Source organism: Pteropus alecto, unplaced genomic scaffold, assembly GCF_000325575.1.
Source record: "Pteropus alecto unplaced genomic scaffold, ASM32557v1 scaffold468, whole genome shotgun sequence".
Lineage (NCBI taxonomy): Eukaryota > Metazoa > Chordata > Mammalia > Chiroptera > Pteropodidae > Pteropus > Pteropus alecto.
Genome location: NW_006441394.1, coordinates 156,588 through 174,659, shown reverse-complemented (window position 1 = coordinate 174,659; position 18,072 = coordinate 156,588). Strand labels below are relative to the sequence as shown.

Sequence of the window (18,072 nt, the reverse complement as noted above, 5' to 3'; positions counted from 1 at the left end):
CACGACTCACGACTCAGCACTTTTACTTCTGTTTCCTCACACTCCCCTCCCCTCACTGGCAGACTGCACAGGACGAAGGGAGACAGGGCCACACCAGCCCAGATCAGAGACAAAAACAGAAAGTCTCAGGGATGGAGAGTTAAGACACTCAGAGAGAGGGTGACATGGGAACACAGAAAGTGAAACAAAGACAGCAGGCCAGACACTCCAAGACAGCTATACTCAAAACACCAAGGGAAAGGAGGCCACACACAGCCATCCAGATGTAGCTGAAGACTGTAGCTGGAGCCATAAACCAGAGCTATAGACCCTGGCCAAGCGTTGGGATTTGGGACCCTGTGCCCAACCCCTGACCCCTGCATGGCAAGACAATGAAGGGGGAAGGGAACTCCTGTGAAATGATCACCCATTCTCTCTAATGATCACCAGAGTCTAAAAGGCAGCTGGGCAGCCCACCCTCCCCACTGACGGCAGACAGCCCAAACCCAAACCACCACCTGACCCACCTTCTTGGTCATCACGCCAGCTGGGGCTCCCCGCCCCTCTTCTGGGGCCTCATCGTAGTCAGAGTCATCTGGGGAGAGAGAGGGGTGGGGGAAGACTCAGAAGCAAGGAGCCTGGCCTCCCTTCCTGGGTATCTAGGCCTGGCTTCACAAAGGCCACCTCCAGCCCAAAAGAGACCCTCCCACTCCCACCCTTGTCTAGCTTCCAAAAAAAGACACAAGGGACAGGAAGTGCTATTTATACCCTTGGAACTCATAGGATGGCACTAGGGGGTTCCTGGCCACCGCAAGGAGGTCTGAAGAGGTGGCAAGCTTGGGGGTCTAGGGCAGGGACTGTCTAAACAAGACTAAAAAAAGCAACATGAATCAAGAATCAAGAAAAGTAGACAATCCGAGGGGCGGCAAACCATCCATGAGCATGGAAAATACTCCCAGACTTTAAACCATGGGCAACTCAGAAAGTTTGCCAAGTGCCTGCGCCGAACAGTCAGTAGGTCATATATGTGGGTGCTGTCTCCATTTTGAGGATGAAAAGAGTGATTCCCACACAGGGCCTTGGTGGCAGGGCCCAACAGAAAGCATAATGCAAACCTTGCATCCTTGCAGACTCCTCCAGGGCCAGATCACAAGCCACCCACCCAGAGCCCCAGGCCTCGCTATAGCACTCACCGAACTCTGGGTGCAGGCGAAGTGGCTTCGGGGGGATCTCTGGGGGACTGGGAGACAGGGGATAGGGAGGCCCCACAGGGAAGGTAGCTGGGGGCTCTTCAGGCTCTGGTTGGGGAGAGGATGACAGTGGTAGTGACAGTAACTCCTCTTCCTTGGAGGGAAGGCTGGGAACAGACCAAAAGTTGGGCAACAAGGGGTTAGCTCAGTGCTGCTGAGTCACTGAGCAAGTGTTACCATGCAACAGAGCCAGGACTCAAACCCATTGGGCCCCCAGCTCACTTGAGCTGCAGCAAAACTCATTCTCCCACAAACTCAGACAGGAGCCCGCCTCCACACAGCCCTCCTCACCTCACTTCCCTACCCCAAACACTATAAGCTCCCTAAAGCCTAAGGAAGCAGGTCTCTTCTTTGGCTGCATTGCTCTGACATGATAACCTGTTCTCAGAGCTCTAGCTTTTAGCCACATGTACCTACTGGGTCTCCAATCTAGAAGAGGAATGAAGACCAGAACGGGGTGGAGGTGGCTTACATCTTAGCCTAGGGAGTCAGGGAATGCTGGAGGATGCGAGACTTGAGCTGAGCTTGTAAGGATAAGGTGTTTGTTGGAGAATGGATGGGGAAAAAATGAGAATCGAGGCCAAGGGCACAGATCAGAGCCTCAGAAATTAAGTCCTGAGGTCCTGAGTCATGGATCTCTGGCTGAAGATCATCCTCTCTCTTGTCCCAGACGTGGATATTTATCATCCCCCAGATGTCCTCAGACCTCTCAAACTCACCTGATCCCACCACCTTCCTCTTGCATATCAGCTCCTCACCTCTGCTATTACTCCCCCAGGAACCCTTCCCTGACTCTCCAAGGCCAGGTTCAGGGACCCCCTGGGCTCCCAAAGCCACAGTGCTCCTGTCAGTCTGTCTCAGCACAGATCACACTGTTCTCAGGCTGACAGTTTTCCAAAGGGCTTTGGCGTCAGAGACGTAGGTTTGAACCTTGCCTTAGTCTTAGCTTCTGTGTGCTGGGGCAAGTGCCTAGCCTCTCTGAGCCCCAGTTTCCTCTTTTGTACAGTGGGGACTATATCACTGACCTGACAGGATGGTGGGAAGATTAATCAAGACAAGGCATATCATGTGCCGGCACACAGGATGCACAAGGACCACCAGTTGGAACAAGGTGCCTGAGCTCCAGAGGCCTGGCCCCACCTGCTGTCTCTGCCAGGGTCCAACAGCAGGCCAAGGAGTAGGTGGGCAACTTTTCCCACCAGTTATTTCCAGCCTGGTCTATTGCCCAATGTTCCTGGCAGTGACTAGTAGTATATGACCATAGTAAAAGCAAGAAAGGGCTGGGGCATGATCATGATGCCAGGCCTTTGTTCCTGATGTTGCCTCCTCCAGGAATACCCTTTTCCCTGGTCTCTGCTAACGAACATCTACTTATCCTTTAATTACAAACTCAAGTCCGCTTCTCTGAAAGTTTTTCCTGACTCCTCTTTCATGTACAAGGAATATCCGTGTCCATGTACATGATCCCTTCTGTTATGAGCTTTAGACAAACTATTCCAAATACAAATTATTTAAGTATCTCCCTCTTTTGTGCCAGGTACTGTGCTAGCATCTAAGCCAGGACCTAACCCCTGACTCCACAGTCTACATGCTTCTTAGGACACATGGTTACTTCCACATCACCCTATACTCTAATTGTCTCTTCTCCATGCGTAGGCAAAGAATGAATGAAACTCTTTAGCTTTCTGTGTGAGAATCAGACTTTTGGTGATAGTATCCTCACTCTGTTCTCCTAGAAACCTGCTAGAGGTGGTATGTCAGCTATGTTCCTAGACAACTCAGGCAAAAATGGCCTGAGTGAGGAACTGCACCTGGACTGGGAGAAACTGTAAGTGGTCTCTCAACTTGGTGAAGAAGCCAGAACTGTGGGTTTCCCTGAGTGTCATGGCTTGTAGATTGGCACATTCCATGAAGAAACCTGAAAACACATCTGTGGGATTTTTAGAAGACATAGTGGCCCCTTCAGGCAAGAATTTTATAAACAAGGTGACTCTCACAACTGTCTGCTGTGAGTTTCAGTCCCCTACCCTTGAGCTGTCCCCTGAAGGGCCACAGAGAATAGATCTTGGAAAGCTGTGTAGACAGTGGCAAAGACCACTATAAAGACCCCATAGCAGAAGAAGACCTGCCACTGCCTGGTGGCCAGCTGTTCCCTCCCTATATGCTTCTTACGGAATCTGATGTTAAGTGAGCCTATGGTAGTTCAGAGGGCATGAATGTTTAGCTGGACCAAAGAAGACTCCCTGGTGGGCACTGCACCAGGCTGTCTCCCTGACTTGACCTTGACTCTCTTTAGGGCAGGGGCAGCATTGGACTTGACTCTTTATTCTCACAGCCCAGTATAGGGCCTGGCTGAGTCAGCAACAAGAGCATGTTGAAAAAGGTGGGTGGGCAGATGACTGGATGGGTGAACGGACAGAATGAGTGGATGAATGAATGGATAGATGGATGGGTAGGTGAATAGGGTGGCTATGACGGTTGGGTGGAAAGCAAATGACAGGGTGAATGATGACCAAAAGATTGAGTGAGTGCCCATAGGCCCAAGGGCATGACCTGGGGTACTGGCCCCCAACTGGCCAGGTGCAATGTCTTTGGAGACCTCTTGACAGGCAAAGCAATCTATTACACACAGTCTCCCAGATTCCAAGAAGAAGGGGCCCTTAGAGGCCCAGCATGATCAGCTGAGAGCAGAATTCCAAGCTGGCCCAGAGAAAGTGGGGACAGGCTCCGCCCCTCCAAGCCGAGCAGGGCTGAGTGGGCCTGGATCCCCAGCCTCTGGCAGGATTGAGGGCCAGCACTGAGGAGGAGAAGGTGGTGGAGCCCGAGCATCCCTGGAGCCCAAGCAACTTCAGCCTTCCTACCTCTAGCCCTCAATCCTCCCTCATCACTGTCCTGATCATCTGTGAGGGATGTACCTATCTGAGGTCTCTCCAGCATGTGGGCAACCTGAGGCAAGTGCCACACTACCTTCTTCACTATGGTGTGCGCAGCACTCAGCAGCAATTAGTAAATGAAGACCTGGATTAATTAATTATTATTAATTATGTGTGTATGTATTCCCAGCCATCTTCTAAGTGCTTTACGTGGAGTCATCCATCTACTCACTACAAAAGCTCTATAAGGCATGGCTTGCTGTTCTCCTCACTTTACAGATGAGAAAACTGAGGCACAGAGACACGAAGAAATTTGCCCTTCATCCCACAGCTGGAATTTGCACACACGTAATCCAGCACCATAGCCTACAAGCTCAACTGGTGGTGAATGAGGCCACAGCCAGGATCTGAGGGCTTCTCTGAGGTCAGCCTCCTCACACCCCACCCCAACGCAAGATCTAGGCAGCTCTGGGGCTGATGTTTGGTCCAAGAAGGGATGTGATTACAGCTCTGGTAGCCACTGTGACCATGGCAAGAAGGCAGAAGGAAACAGATGCAAAGGGCTCCTCCCCAAGCAGAGCCTTCACAGGAAAAGGGCTAAGTGCCAAGAATGTGGGGATAAGAGGGCTCCTCATGGACCTCCAGACCTCATTCTAGCCACCTCCTCCAAGAAGCCTCCTGGCTGACCCGTGCCTGCCTACCACAGGGGACTGGGCCACGCTAAGTCATGGCCAAGCCCAGGAAAGAAGAAGTGGTGTCAGGAAGGCTCAGCATGTGGGAAAACCCCAGGGGACCGGGCAGAGCCCACAGAATACCCACACCCCAGCTGGAGTCCTGGCCATTCACTCCTAAGAGCAGCCCCAACTCCAATTGGAAGCTGAGGCCCAGCTGGGATATTTCCTTTTGAACTCTGACCCACTACACCAGAAGATCAGCCCAATCCTGAGCACATGCTCAGTAACCCCACCTCCAAACCTTTGCTCAAGGCTTCTTCCTCCTTCTCACTGCCCTCTCCCTATCATCTCAGCCCATGGAAAGCTCATCTGTACCTCAAAGCACAGCTCAATGGGCCTGACCTATAGGCAGCCTGAGATGCCCACACAGAGCGGTGCTCCCCTTGCTCCCGCCCTTGGCTCCCCTGCTCCTTCAGCCCCTTTCTCCTCTACCCAAGTGACATATGAACCCATCAGCTCTCCCCATTATGCCCACAGTAAGAGCGAGCACTCTTGGCAAGGGCTGATCCACTCCAGCCTGGGCCTTCAGCTTAAGGATTATCTTACTGGATTAGGGCAAATACACACAGCCGACCTTATACTTAGGGGCTGCAGGACATGTGAGGGTCCCCAGCCACAATGGGTAAGAGTAGGGGGACCATACAATTAATCATATAAACCAGAACATTTCTGAGAGTTAAATGAGGCACTATTAATAACCATGTCCAGGCAACTGGTATAAACAGGGTCTGTCCCAGGCAAAACGAGATGTGTGGTCACTCTAGCTAAGAGAGAGATTTGGGGCCAGGCAGACCTGGGCTTGAATCTTCATCCGTTTGTGACCTCACAAAGCAGGTTACTTCATCTTTGAGCCTCCTCTCCGATCTGCTTCCAAGCTTACTGATCACTCAGCAAGGAGATATACTCCCACATTCATCAGCACAACTTTCTCACCCTGGCTATGGCTAAAGGAGGTTCAGGCCCCACAGGCTGGGTTAGGAACCTGCTTCACAGCCTCCTCCTCCAGGATGGCCCTTGACTCTGCCTCCATATCTTTCTGTCTACATCAATCTCTGGCAAAAAGAACTAGGCTTCACCATAAGGTCAGGCTGACCTTGAACTCATCCTCTACTCACATTCCAGCCATCTTTGATTGAGCTGCATTCCATAAATGCATACTTCTAGGCCTTTGCATATGCTGTTACATCCACCTGTAATACCCCTCCTTGTCTGAACACATCCTACTTCTCCTTCGAGAGGTCCAAATCATATATCCTTCCCCTCAGAGGGGTTCCCTCCCTAGAGAGAGGCTCTACTTTGTGCCTCCCCTCATGTCCCAGGCTGGGATGGGACCTCCTTGGGACTCCTCTAGCCTCCACACTTCTGATTACCCAGTATAGTTGTGTCTGTCAATGTTTGCTGCACTGAACTGACATAGGACCAAGGATCCAGGCCTACCCTACACCTGTCCTGGAATCAGGCCCTTCCCCCTAACATGTTACACAGGCCTTAGAGGGACCCAGGCCAATCCCAGCTCCTAGATTCTCACTAGCAGGACCAAAAGGTGGGGTTAGGCCTGGTGATCTGGACACAACCCTCTCCTAATCTGATCTCCCCTACCCACTAGAAAACCTTCCCAACTGCCTACTTCCTCATTCGCGCCCTGGCTAAACAATGCCCAGGCCTCAGTCCTATGCTTCTTGCTTCCTCTACAGCTGCCCCTGTCCTTCCTTCTCCATCATGAGATCCAAAGGTCAGCCCCACTAGAATGGTTTTGTTCTGTTTGTTTCTGCCCAGGCCACAGCACAGAGAGCCCTTCCTGGCATTTCACTTGCTTAGATGTGATGTCTGAAACATGCCTTTCAGCTTCTGCATATGCTGTGCAGAAGGCCAATCTCTCTCCATGTAATGGCATCACCCAACACAGAGAGGAACTTCAACAAGTGTGCTGAATGACTGAGAGATCACAACTCCATTCACCTCCTGATCACTGGAGGTCAGCAACTCCTTCACCCCTCCACAGAGCAGAGCCTGATTAACCTGGCATCCACTCTCAAAACTAAGGCTTCACCCACCTCTTAGCACTTCTTCCTAGAACAAGAGCTACCGCTTGCTAAGTACTCACTATGTGTCAGGTATTCTGCTGGGGGCCTTTTTTCATTTACTCCCCACAATGACTCAGATCACCAACTCCATTGTGCTTAAAACATGCCTCCTCCTCCAAGAAGTCCACCCAATTGCTCCCTCCTCTAAGCTCACACAGCCTGTTAGCTCCTTCATGGCACGTCTACTACCAGGCTTATACAGAACTTTCTTACAGGCCAGCCCTGCTGTTGTGGGCAGGAGGAGGCAGAGGCCTGGGTCTCCCATGGCAGCTCTATGTGCTTCCTGGGCCTGATCCTGTGCTGGCTCCAGAGGGTAGCAGCGGGAGGAGAGACAGAAACCAGACCATCTAAGTGCCAGACCTTGGAAAGTCTTCCTATCATCCTGGACTAAGGGGGAAGGCAAAGGGGTTCAGGTAGGAGCTGCTCAGAAACATGGTACCCTTGAACTTGACCTTGAGAGAAGCCCGCCTAAGTCTCCTGGGAGAATCTTCAGTGGGGTGTGGGGAGCCAGAACTGATGAGATCAGTACCAGGTCCCTGAAGGGCAGAGACCCTACAGAAGAGGAGTCTGTATGACCCAGCAAACAGGCATTGTGGGCTCTCAGTGGACCCAGAAGACAAGCTTATCGGGAGATGGAAACTGGAAAGCCCAAGGCAGGGGGAAGGAAGAAAGAAAAGGGCAGAAGGAAAAGCAGAAAATGTGGAGAAAGTGAAAGAGGAGAGAAAAGTCTGAGAGTAAAAAAAGGAATAGGGAGGAAAGTACCACAAAACACATCCCAGAGGTGATAAACCCACAAACAGTGATTCCTGCCTTCCCAGGCCCTCAGGAGAAGCCTCCCTCCCACCCCATCCCCGCCCCCATCCTGCCCCCACTTCCCAGCCCAGCCCTGCCCGCAGACAGCCAGTGCTCACCCTCAGATGCCTGCTGGGTCCTGAGCCTGAGGACTCCCACAGCTCCGGCCAGGAAGGCCCAGTGTGTACTCAAGTGTGCTGTGTCTGCCCGGACAGCCAGTGTCCAACCTGGGCTGGTCTCGCAGACAGCCTGGCCCCTAATCCCTGGGTGTGTCTGAGGCCGTGTCTGAGTCCAGGTGTGGCGCTGTGTGCTTACGATTGTGTCTCCGAGGGTCTGTGATCACTTGTCTGAGTGTGTGTCTCTATGTATAACCGCAGATCTGTCAGGGAGTAGTGAGTGAGTGAATGTGTATGTGTCTGCATCCAGCTCTGGCCTCCCCTGGCTTCCTGCTCTCCACCTCCCCCACCCCCTGCAGCCCTGGCCAACATATACTTCCTGAAAACAACAGTGACTGAGAAAGAGAGAAAAGTCACCCAGAATCCCCTGGGGCAGACACTTCCTCTCCGCCCCTAGGCCGTCCCCCCAACCCCAAACTGGAACTGGACAAGCCACCCCCGTGCCTTCTAGCAGGGACTTACAGAGTGGACGCCCAGGAAGCCCTGGTCCTAGCTGAGAAAGAGGAAACTCAGAGAGGCTGGAAAAGAAGCTCTTTGAAAGGAGCAAGTTCTGTCCTAGCAACAAGTGATCAGCCTCCAGGACGACCAGGGATTGGATGGGCTGCAGGGCAGTCAAGGGCACAGGTAGGAAGCCTTGCAGTGTGACTCCAGCTAACAGCTGCCTCCTCTTGATAAATACTCTATCATCATGAGGTATCTCCAGGCATCCAAGCACCAGAGGAAAAAAACAGACCCAGATCAGTCCAGGAGAGGCTCTGTGGAGTGACCCTGGAACCCTGGATCAGAAATGACCTGTCTGCCACTCTCAGGGAAGCAGGTTCAGAAGGTTCACATATACGAGGCTTAGAGCTAGGTAGACTGGGCCCCAGGCCAAGAGCAGGGTCTGAACCTCAGCTTCCCTCTGTTGGGCTATGTGACTCTAAGCAAATTTCTTGGCATCTCTGGAACTCGTCAGCAAGTTCCCTATCACAGGATTAAATAAGGGTGGGGGTACAGACCATTTGAGAGTGAACTAGAGTCCTCCTAGGCCAGGCAGAATGGTGAGCCTAGTTCTGAGAGTCCTGACTCAGCTAGGGCAGGGAGGAAGGGACCCTATTCTGCTCAATTTCTGCCTGCCTCCTCTGAAGGCCTTTCTCTTTCCAAGATGTCTAGGGTGACACCCTTTAACCCTATTGTTCAGTGTCCTGTGGGCACTGAGGGCACTCACTGCTGCTGAATCAGCATAGGCAACACATGTGCTCAGCACCTGCAGTACAGAAGCTCATGCAGGCTTCATCTGTTCACTCACACAACACACTTTCTCAGTGCCTATAAGGCACCTGGCACTGTTCCAAATGGTGAGGATTCAGCAGTAAAGAAAATCAATAAGGATCTTGGCCCTAATGGAGCTGATGTTACAATGGAGTCCTCTTGGCATCACCTGCACACACACATACACATATTGGCTCATACCTGATGCTACATAAATACTACACACACTAAATCACCGCCCATTGCATGGATACTCAAAAATGGACTTGTACTCCAATATACCAACACACATGGGCACAGGGGCCCAGTGAACTTACACACATACCACAGTAAGCCACCACTGAAATGGCATAAATCCCCAGACACATTTACATATTAGGATCACACATCACCTCCCTTAGAACCCGGGCAGATGTGTAAATACAAACACACTATTACCTCGGCAGCTTGCACAAACTGTCCAGGCATGCCCTCACATGGAGTCACTACTTCAAGAATACACACATGAGCACACAGCAGATAACCCTAAATTCCACTGGGGAGCCTGGTGATAGGGTGGGGCCAGGCAGAAATGCTCACTCAGCCACCACAGATCTGGCATAAGAGGCCTAAGATTGAGAGAGTGAGATCCCCATCACCAGAGGGTGCAAGTAAGAAAAGAAAGGCCATTTCAGGAAGCGGGGACTCCTGCAAGGGGGGCAAGAGCAGGCCAGGTTGAGCAGTCTCCCACTGTGCACCATGAAGTCTGGGGTCATAGGAAGGGGCTGTGAGGGGATAGGTAGCCAGTCAGGCTCTATCCTGGCCCTGACCCTGCCCAGCCTTTGTGTGGTACATGTACATGAGACATGTAAGTTTTGCTGCAAGTTTTTCTACCACTGGGCTTAAAATACTTGGTACATCCCGGGAGCCCACAGCACTAGGACCATAGATGCCCACAATTCTGAATGTCAAAGGCCCCAGGACACAGGAAGTCAGGCTTGGCAGCTCACCTCTCACCATATTCTGCCTCAATGAATAGTCCAAATTGTGAGAAATAATTGTCTACAAATTCTCCCAGCATGGAATGAATTTTGGGTCCTCTAGCTACAAAAGGCCAGATTCCTCACCATGGGAGCCTGGCCTCCCCCAGAGCTTGGCTAAGTAGCTAAGTTCAGACAGAAGCTCTAAGAGTGGGGGCTTCTACCCTGAGGAGTGGACAGGACCTTTGTTATACCCAACAAGTCTCCTGAACTCAAATGTCAGTACCAGGAGGGCCGTGAAGGGTCAAGGAGGGCACCTGATGGGGAGAAGGCCCAGAAGGGCAACTCATAATGGGAGGCACACAGCTAGCTGGGCCTACCCCAGGTATCCTGCCTCCGAAGCAGGAATCCAGACTCCTACTCTCCCACTGGGGGGTTTGCCTCCTAAGCCTTTGTGAGCTCCCTGTGAACAGGGCCCTACCTCCTGCTCTTGTTAACGCATTCCCACCCACCAGAGACAGGCAGGCAGGGAGACAGGCAGGCAGACAGAAAGAAAATAGAAATTACTCCTGCACAGAAGAAAATACTCACTAGAGGGCGCAATGGCACCAGAAAATTCCAACATAGTCCGCAAGCCAGGCTTCTTGGGGACTTTAGTATTTATTGTTTGTTCCCAGTTGTGTGAATCCAGGAAAGGCACAAACTCTTTTTGTTCTTCTACCAATCAGATCTCAAAACACCACAGCCCTGGCTTGCCTTCAAGGCCCCTTACTTAATGTCCCTCTTTGGATGGGGAAAACCTCCCAGACCCTCCCCACAGGGGATCCTTAAGCATGTACTCGGCATGGATCCAGCCAATGCTCCCTTTCCTTCTCTGAGCTTCAGTTTCTGTGCTTGAAAATGGGACATAAATCTCCCAGAAGACTTGCTGTAAGGATCAAATTAGATCATGTAAGCAAAGAACTCAGCACAGTGCCCCAAAATAGGGACCAGGAGACATCTCTCTGCACATCCCGTCCTCCTCCAAGAAGCCGTCTCAGATTAGGCTGACTAGGTCTGAGTGCTGCAATAAATCTCCATTACACCCCTGAACATATATTCACTCCCAGCTTGGGATGCTCCCTCTCAACTGGCCACCATAGCAAGGGGAGGAAGGGAGGATACACATGAAGGAGGTTAAAATGGAACAACCACAGAAGTAGAAGGAAACTTAAGAAAACAAGGAGTACCAGAAACCAGGAGGGGAGAAAACAGTTCTGAGAGAGGGCAAGTAGAATGAGTCCTGAGAAGCATCCCTAGGATTTGGTGACATGTGGCAGGAGCAGTGTAAAGAGGGAAGACAAAACACAAGCACCAAGTCCTGGGCAGTCCCTACTCCCCCATAGCAAGATCATCCAAGGCGCCCTTGTTTCCTCCACATGCTACCTCCCAACTCCAGAACGTACCCCAATGCCCCACAGTATCTCACACTTGCAAGGCCCCAACCTGAACTCCAGACTTTGCCCCACACTCATTTCTGTTCCTGTATCCCCTATCTCCAGACCAGTGATAGCACTACTGTCCACCCAAGACGATAACCTGGACACTGTTGTGGCTCCCCATCCCCTATCCACTCACGCCCAGGCTGTCCCCAAGTCCTGTCTAGTCGAGAAACATCTTGCTCTAATCTGCCTATTTCTCTCACACAGCCTGAGTGGGGGCCTCTCACCTGGCCCTGTGCCTTCTCACTGGTCTTTTAGCATCCTCCCCCATTAGCCTCGTCAGCAGCCAGAGTCATCTTTTTAGTACTCAGCTTTCATCAGACCATTCTACTTAAAATCCTCCTGGCTGCCCACCAGGCCTTTACAGTACATCCCACCAGCACCATCCACAAGCCTCACCCTCACTCGCCCAACAGTTCAGCCACATCGTCTGCCCAGAGTGACCCGCAAGGTGCTTCCTGCCTCTGAGCTTTGCACATGCTGTTCCCTCCACTCAGCTGCCTTTCCTACTCCAGTGCCAAAGGCCACAAACTCCCCCTCCACTCTTTAGGGTCCTCTACCCATGTACCTCCCACCCTGTACAGCAGCCACTCACCTCACCAGCAAACGGGGGGGCCCAGTGCGAGGGGGCACAGGTGGAACACTTAGCTCTGCCAAATGCCGCTTAGCAGGCAGTGGGGGCAGCACAGCGTCTGAGGCAGCCGTGGACAAGGTGAAGAAGCAGGCAGGTGGAAGGCAGCTCCTCCGGGGTGGGATGGGTGGGGCAGTGGGTAACCCCTCATCCTCTCTAGCCACGGGCAGTGGCTCAGGTGGAGTGGTGGGCACAGGCGGTGAGCGGAAGACATGACGCTTCATGGGCACGGGCCGTGGGGTGGGGCGGGGTGCGGGGGCCGGGGGCGCATGGGCACGAAGCAGGCCAGCCAGGATGCGGCGTCGGTGGCCAGGGAGTAGCACGCCCATGTCCACCAGGCGGGCATCGCTGAGGCCTTGGCACTCTGTGGCCCGGACCAGTCCATGCTGCTCAAAGAGCCCGGTGTACTGCTCCAGGTGCAATGCCTGAAGCCACTCGGCCACCGACAGTGCTATATCCCCGGCCTCTGCCATGGTTCCTGACAGCAGAGGCCAGCCAGCAGGGCTCTGTCCAGATCTGGAATAGACAGATGGGCACAGGTCAGAGGAATAGCTGCCCAGATTTAGTTCCCTGATCGGCATTCTTATGTGGCTCTCCTATACCATGGGGTCAAGCTCTGTCCTTGAGCTTTTTCCCCTGTGCCGCATGTGCAAGTACTGCCAGGTCTCTGAACACACAGGCTTTTCCCTCACCCTGAATTCAGCCACCCCTTCCCCCACCCTAATCCCTGTGGCCACTTAGCATCCAGCTCATGTTTCCTCTAAGAGGCCCTCTAGGACCTCCAGAGTTGGTACCACCACCCGCCCTCATCCACAGTCCTGGCCACTGCTGCAAGGCTGGCCATTAGCTGTGTCTGGCACACACCCTACTGCCTTCTGTAAGACCCAGGCAAGGCCCCAATTTCTTCTGAGTCACCAGTTCCCAGCTGAGGGCCAGGCCCAGGGTCTTAGCGAACATGAGTGCGATTGAGGGTACTGATACCACTGCTGGTCCCCCAGCAGGCCCAGTATAGGGACTGAGCCTCACCCCATCTCCATGCCCCTGGAGGAAGTGGAATGCTCCAGGAGGTGAGTCAACTAAGCATCACACAGCCTCTGGGGTTCTGGTCCTGTGCATAACCCCTCCCACCACCAAGAGGGAAAGGGAGTAATATATAGGAAAGGCCATTCATTCATTTGTTCATCAAAATAGCCTTGCACTAGGCAGTGGGGACTCAGGTCCCATCCCTACACTCAAGAGCTCCTGGTCTGACAAGAATCCAGAAATAAATGACGCAAAGAAAAGGTGATAAATAGATCAAAAGGAAAAAGTCATATGACCATCTCCACAAATACTAAAGAGGCATACGATAAAACTCAATATCCAGTATACTTAAACAAATAAAAATCTTACTAAAATAGAAATATATTGAGCCTTCCTTAAACCAAAAGCTAAAAACTTGTTTAATGGGAAAACAACAGAAAAACTTCCACTAAAGTCAGGAATGAGACAAGGATATTCATTTCATTATCTTCATTATCATCATCATCATCATCATCATCATCATCATCATTATTCACAGTGCTCTGAAAGTTCTAGAGAGCAAAAATAAACAAGAAGTGTAAAAATTAGGAAGGAAGAGATAATCTATTAGTCACCAATAAAACGAATTTTGAGTTGGAAAATCTAAGACGCTCAACTGGGAAACTATTACAAACAATAAAAGATTTTAGTAAGATAGTTGGGTTCAAAATTAATATAACAGAAATCAATACTTATAAGCAATAACCAGGTAGAAACCAAGATGAAAGACCCCATTTACAATAGCATCACAAAATATAAAACACCAAGAATAAACTTAATAAAAAATGTATAAGATCTATAAGAAGAAAAGTTTGGAGTGTTACTGAGGGACAAAAAGAAGACTTGGACAAACTGAAAGACACAGTATACTCCTGGATAGAAGACAGTATAAAGATATTAATTCTCTCTAATTTATAAATATGCACAATCCTCTTAAGTACACATACGAAATTTTTTTTGAGCTAGACAAGCTCATGTTTAAAGTTCATGTGGAAAAATAAACAAGTAGGAAGATCCAGGAAAATTCTGGAAGCAGGGGGTGAGGGAAAGGAAGGGTAAAGAGTGAGAATCAGTCTCACCACATATTAAAACATACAAAGCCATGGTAATTAAAACAGTACAGTCAGCCTTCTGTATTTCTGATCAAGCTGGGAGTCCACATATGCAGACATTCAACTGTATGCATTGATCTACACCATTTTAAATAAGATACTTGAGCATCCACAGATTTTGACATCCGAGGGAGGTTCTAGAACCCATACCCCATGACTGTACATGTTACTAGAATCTGAACAAACAGATCCATTAAATAGAACAGAAAATACAAAAATAGACCCAAATACATATAAGAATTTAGTATACAATCAAAGGAACTCAAACAAGATGGATTATTAAGTTTCTGAGACATCTGTGGAGCAATCTAGAAACAAACTCAGTTGGACCTCTACCTTACACCTTACGACAGGCTAAATTACAGATAAAGCAATGATTTCATTATAAAAAAATAGAACCACAAAAGGATTTTTAAAATCATCTCAGAGAGCAAAAGCCTTTTAGAAATGATACAGACCTAGAAGAATAAAGAAGTAAAATATTCAACTATATAAAAATCAAACATTCCTGCATGATAAAAAACACCATAAGCAAAAGCCAAGAGATAAATGACAAAGTAGGGGATATCTGCAACTCATATCCCAAACACAGAGCTAATTTTCTTAAAAATTGAAAAGCACCTAAAAATAAGAAACAGATGAATAACCTAACAGAAAAATAGGCAAAGGATGTGAACAAAGAAATTCACAGAAGGGAAAAATAAATGGTTCTTAAACAGATGAAAAGGAACTAAACCTCCCCACACTAACTGGTGATATGGTAAGGCATTCCCCTCCCTGGCAGATGAGAGTGGCTCTGGGAAGGGCAAGGCCACAATAGCTGTGAAAACTCTAAGTCAGGCTGCCCTTTGATCCAGCCACCCTCAGATACTTACCCTGCAGTCTTATTGGTACATGTTAAAAATGACAGATATAGACGGTTATGGCTATAGCACTGTGTATAAGAACAAAAGGTCAGAAAATACTAAAACATCCATAAACCTGAGAATAGTTAGCTAAATTATAGTGTAGTCATACAGTAGAATACTGAACAGCTATACAAAATGAGGAAACTCGTAACATTGATAAGAGACCTCTAAGATACTGTTAAATAACTAAAGAAAGGTACAGAACTTTATACATAACATTCTGCCTTTTATGTGGGGGGCGGGGAGGAACAAAGGAAGAGAACAGATCTTCATGCAACTACTGGTAAACGCATAAAATATCTCTGAAAAAGATACATAGGAGACAAGGTAACGCTGGTTGCCTCTGAGGAGGAAAAATTAGGGCTGATCATGTATGCAGGGCTCCCATATATACACATGTATTAAATTTGGTTATTTTCTCTTGCTAAAAAAAGAAAAATGAGGGCCAAGAGGACAGGAGAGAGCAGATGCAAAGCCAGGGCCTGAAGTTTACACAATTCGGATGCCTTTAAGAAAAAGAATACAAAGTTTGCCAACTATAATTTTTTTTAAAATCTCACTGAACTGTACAATGTAAATATGAGCAACTAAATGCCTATTATATTTCAATAAAGCTATAAAAAAGAAAAAGAATACAAGAATATCTTAATTTCACAATAAACACAAATACTGAATCATTAGATTATATACCTGAAACAAATATGTTATATGTCAATTACTTCTCAGTTAAAATTTTTCTTAATTAAAAAAGAATTATCTTACTTTTATAAAATTTTACACAAAACATATGACCATAGGCACACACTGCCTGGGCCTGTCCCTACACCCTGAAAGAAGCCTGAAGATCAAGTTCCATCGGCTCCCTGTAAACCCCTCTGGCTGGTGGGGAGACTTTTCACTCCATATCTTTTTCTATCACCTAAATTTTGAACTACGTGATATGTGAAGTTTTTTTTTTTAATTTTTTTTTATGGTGACTTTAGTTAACGAAATCCAGTAAGTTTCAGCTATACACTTTAACAATAAGGCATATATACATACATACATATATATTTATATATATTTACACTGTGTTCACCTCCCATAGTTACATTTCTGTCTGTCAGCACATATTTGACCCCGTCTATCTCACCCCTCCCCCTCCCCTCTGTTACCCACTAGTCTATAGTCCATGTCCATGAGTCTCTGTTTGTCTGTCCTGCTCATTTGTTGCTTTTAGGTTTGTATCCCACATATAAGTGATATCATGTGATATATATATATACATACACTTATACTGTGTTCACCTCCCATGATATGTGAATATATTTTAAAGGCTCCTGAAAGACCCAAAGGAAGACACAAACAAACAAATACATTTGATGTCTTGGAAAAGCCAACTCTCAACATTATAAAGACATCAGTTCTTTCAGTGTTAAGCTATAACTAGCACAACCCCAACTAAAATTATCCAGTGAAAGAGTCTATAATTCATATTAAATGATATTAAAGCTTTATTAATTGGAAAAGCAAGGTGCAGAATAGTGTTTTATGAGGTAAATATCTGGGTTAAACAAAAAAAATGTATATGAAAAGATGTTCAACATCGCTAGTAATCAGGGAAATGAAAATCAAAACTGTAACAAGATATCACCTCAAACCAGTTAGAATGGCTATTATCAAAAAGACAAGAAATAACAAGTGTTGGAGAGGATGTAGAGAAAAGAGAACCCTTGTGCACTGTTGGTTGGAATGATGAGTGCAGCCACTATGGAAAACGGTATGGCGGTTCCTCAAAAAATTAAGAATAGAATTACCATAAGATCCAGCAATTCCTCTTCTCGATATTTACCCTAAAAATACAAAAACACTTATTTGTAAAGATATATGTACCTCTATGTTCATTGCAGCATTATTTACAATAGCCAAAACATGGAAATAACCTAAATATCCATCAACAGATGAATGGATAAAGATGTACACACACACACACACACACACACACACACACGCGCGCGCGCGCGCGAATACTACTCAGCCATTAAAAAAACATGAAACATTGCCATTTGCGACAACATAGATAGACCTTAAAAATATAGACCTAGGTGCAATAAGTCAGACAAAAAAGGACAAAAATTGTATGATTTCACTCGTGTGGAATATAAAAAAAGTAACAAATGAACTAACAAAACAAACAAAAACAAACTCATAAATACAGGCAACAGAATGGTGGTTACCAGAGGAGAAGGAGGGTCGGGGAGGAGGAGGGTAAAGGGGGTCAAATATATGGTAACAGAAAGAAACTAGACTTTAGGTGGTAAGCACAGTAGAGAGTATACAGATATCGAAATATAATGTTGTACACCTGAAATTTATACAATATTATTAACCAATATTACCTCAATAAATTTAATTTAAAAAGAAAAACATATACATATACATATAGCATACACATATACACAGAATATCTCCAGATGGGTTTACAAGAAACTGCCTTTGAAAAGAACAACTGGCAGCTAGAAGGCAAGAAAGGGAGGGTTACCTTTCACTATACCCTCTGTATCTTTTTAATTTTGTACCATTTTCAAAAAAAATAAATACAGTTTAAAAGATAACATGATCATCTGAGAATACGAAAGAGAAGATAACTCACTAGGCACAACTCCCACCCCCACCCCAACCCACTGGTCTCTAGACTGGTCCCACCCTTCAAAGCCCTCCCAGGAGGTTCTTTGCAAGTTCTCTGGGCCTCATCCTCTCTCTTCCTTTCAATCTCAAATTTCAAAATGGAAAATGGGACC

General features: G+C 47.9%; 1 protein-coding gene across 7 annotated transcripts in view; it reads right to left on the bottom strand.

Moving 5' to 3' along the window:
• Positions 1-18,072, bottom strand: part of ARAP1 (ArfGAP with RhoGAP domain, ankyrin repeat and PH domain 1) — a 63,449-nt gene that overhangs the window by 27,342 nt on the left and 18,035 nt on the right. For 5 of the 7 annotated variants that reach the window (XM_015594730.2, XM_025051583.1, XM_015594732.2 and 2 more), the window contains exons 3-6: positions 17,089-17,124; positions 12,175-12,726; positions 1,173-1,336; positions 507-574 (exon numbers count right to left, since the gene is read on the bottom strand). In XM_015594730.2, coding sequence (XP_015450216.1) covers positions 507-574; positions 1,173-1,336; positions 12,175-12,683 — 741 coding nt within the window. In that variant the 5' untranslated portion in view covers positions 12,684-12,726; positions 17,089-17,124. The remainder of the gene's footprint in view (positions 1-506; positions 575-1,172; positions 1,337-12,174; positions 12,727-17,088; positions 17,125-18,072) is intronic. The other 2 variants (XM_025051582.1, XM_015594731.2) reach the window with 1 other exon arrangement.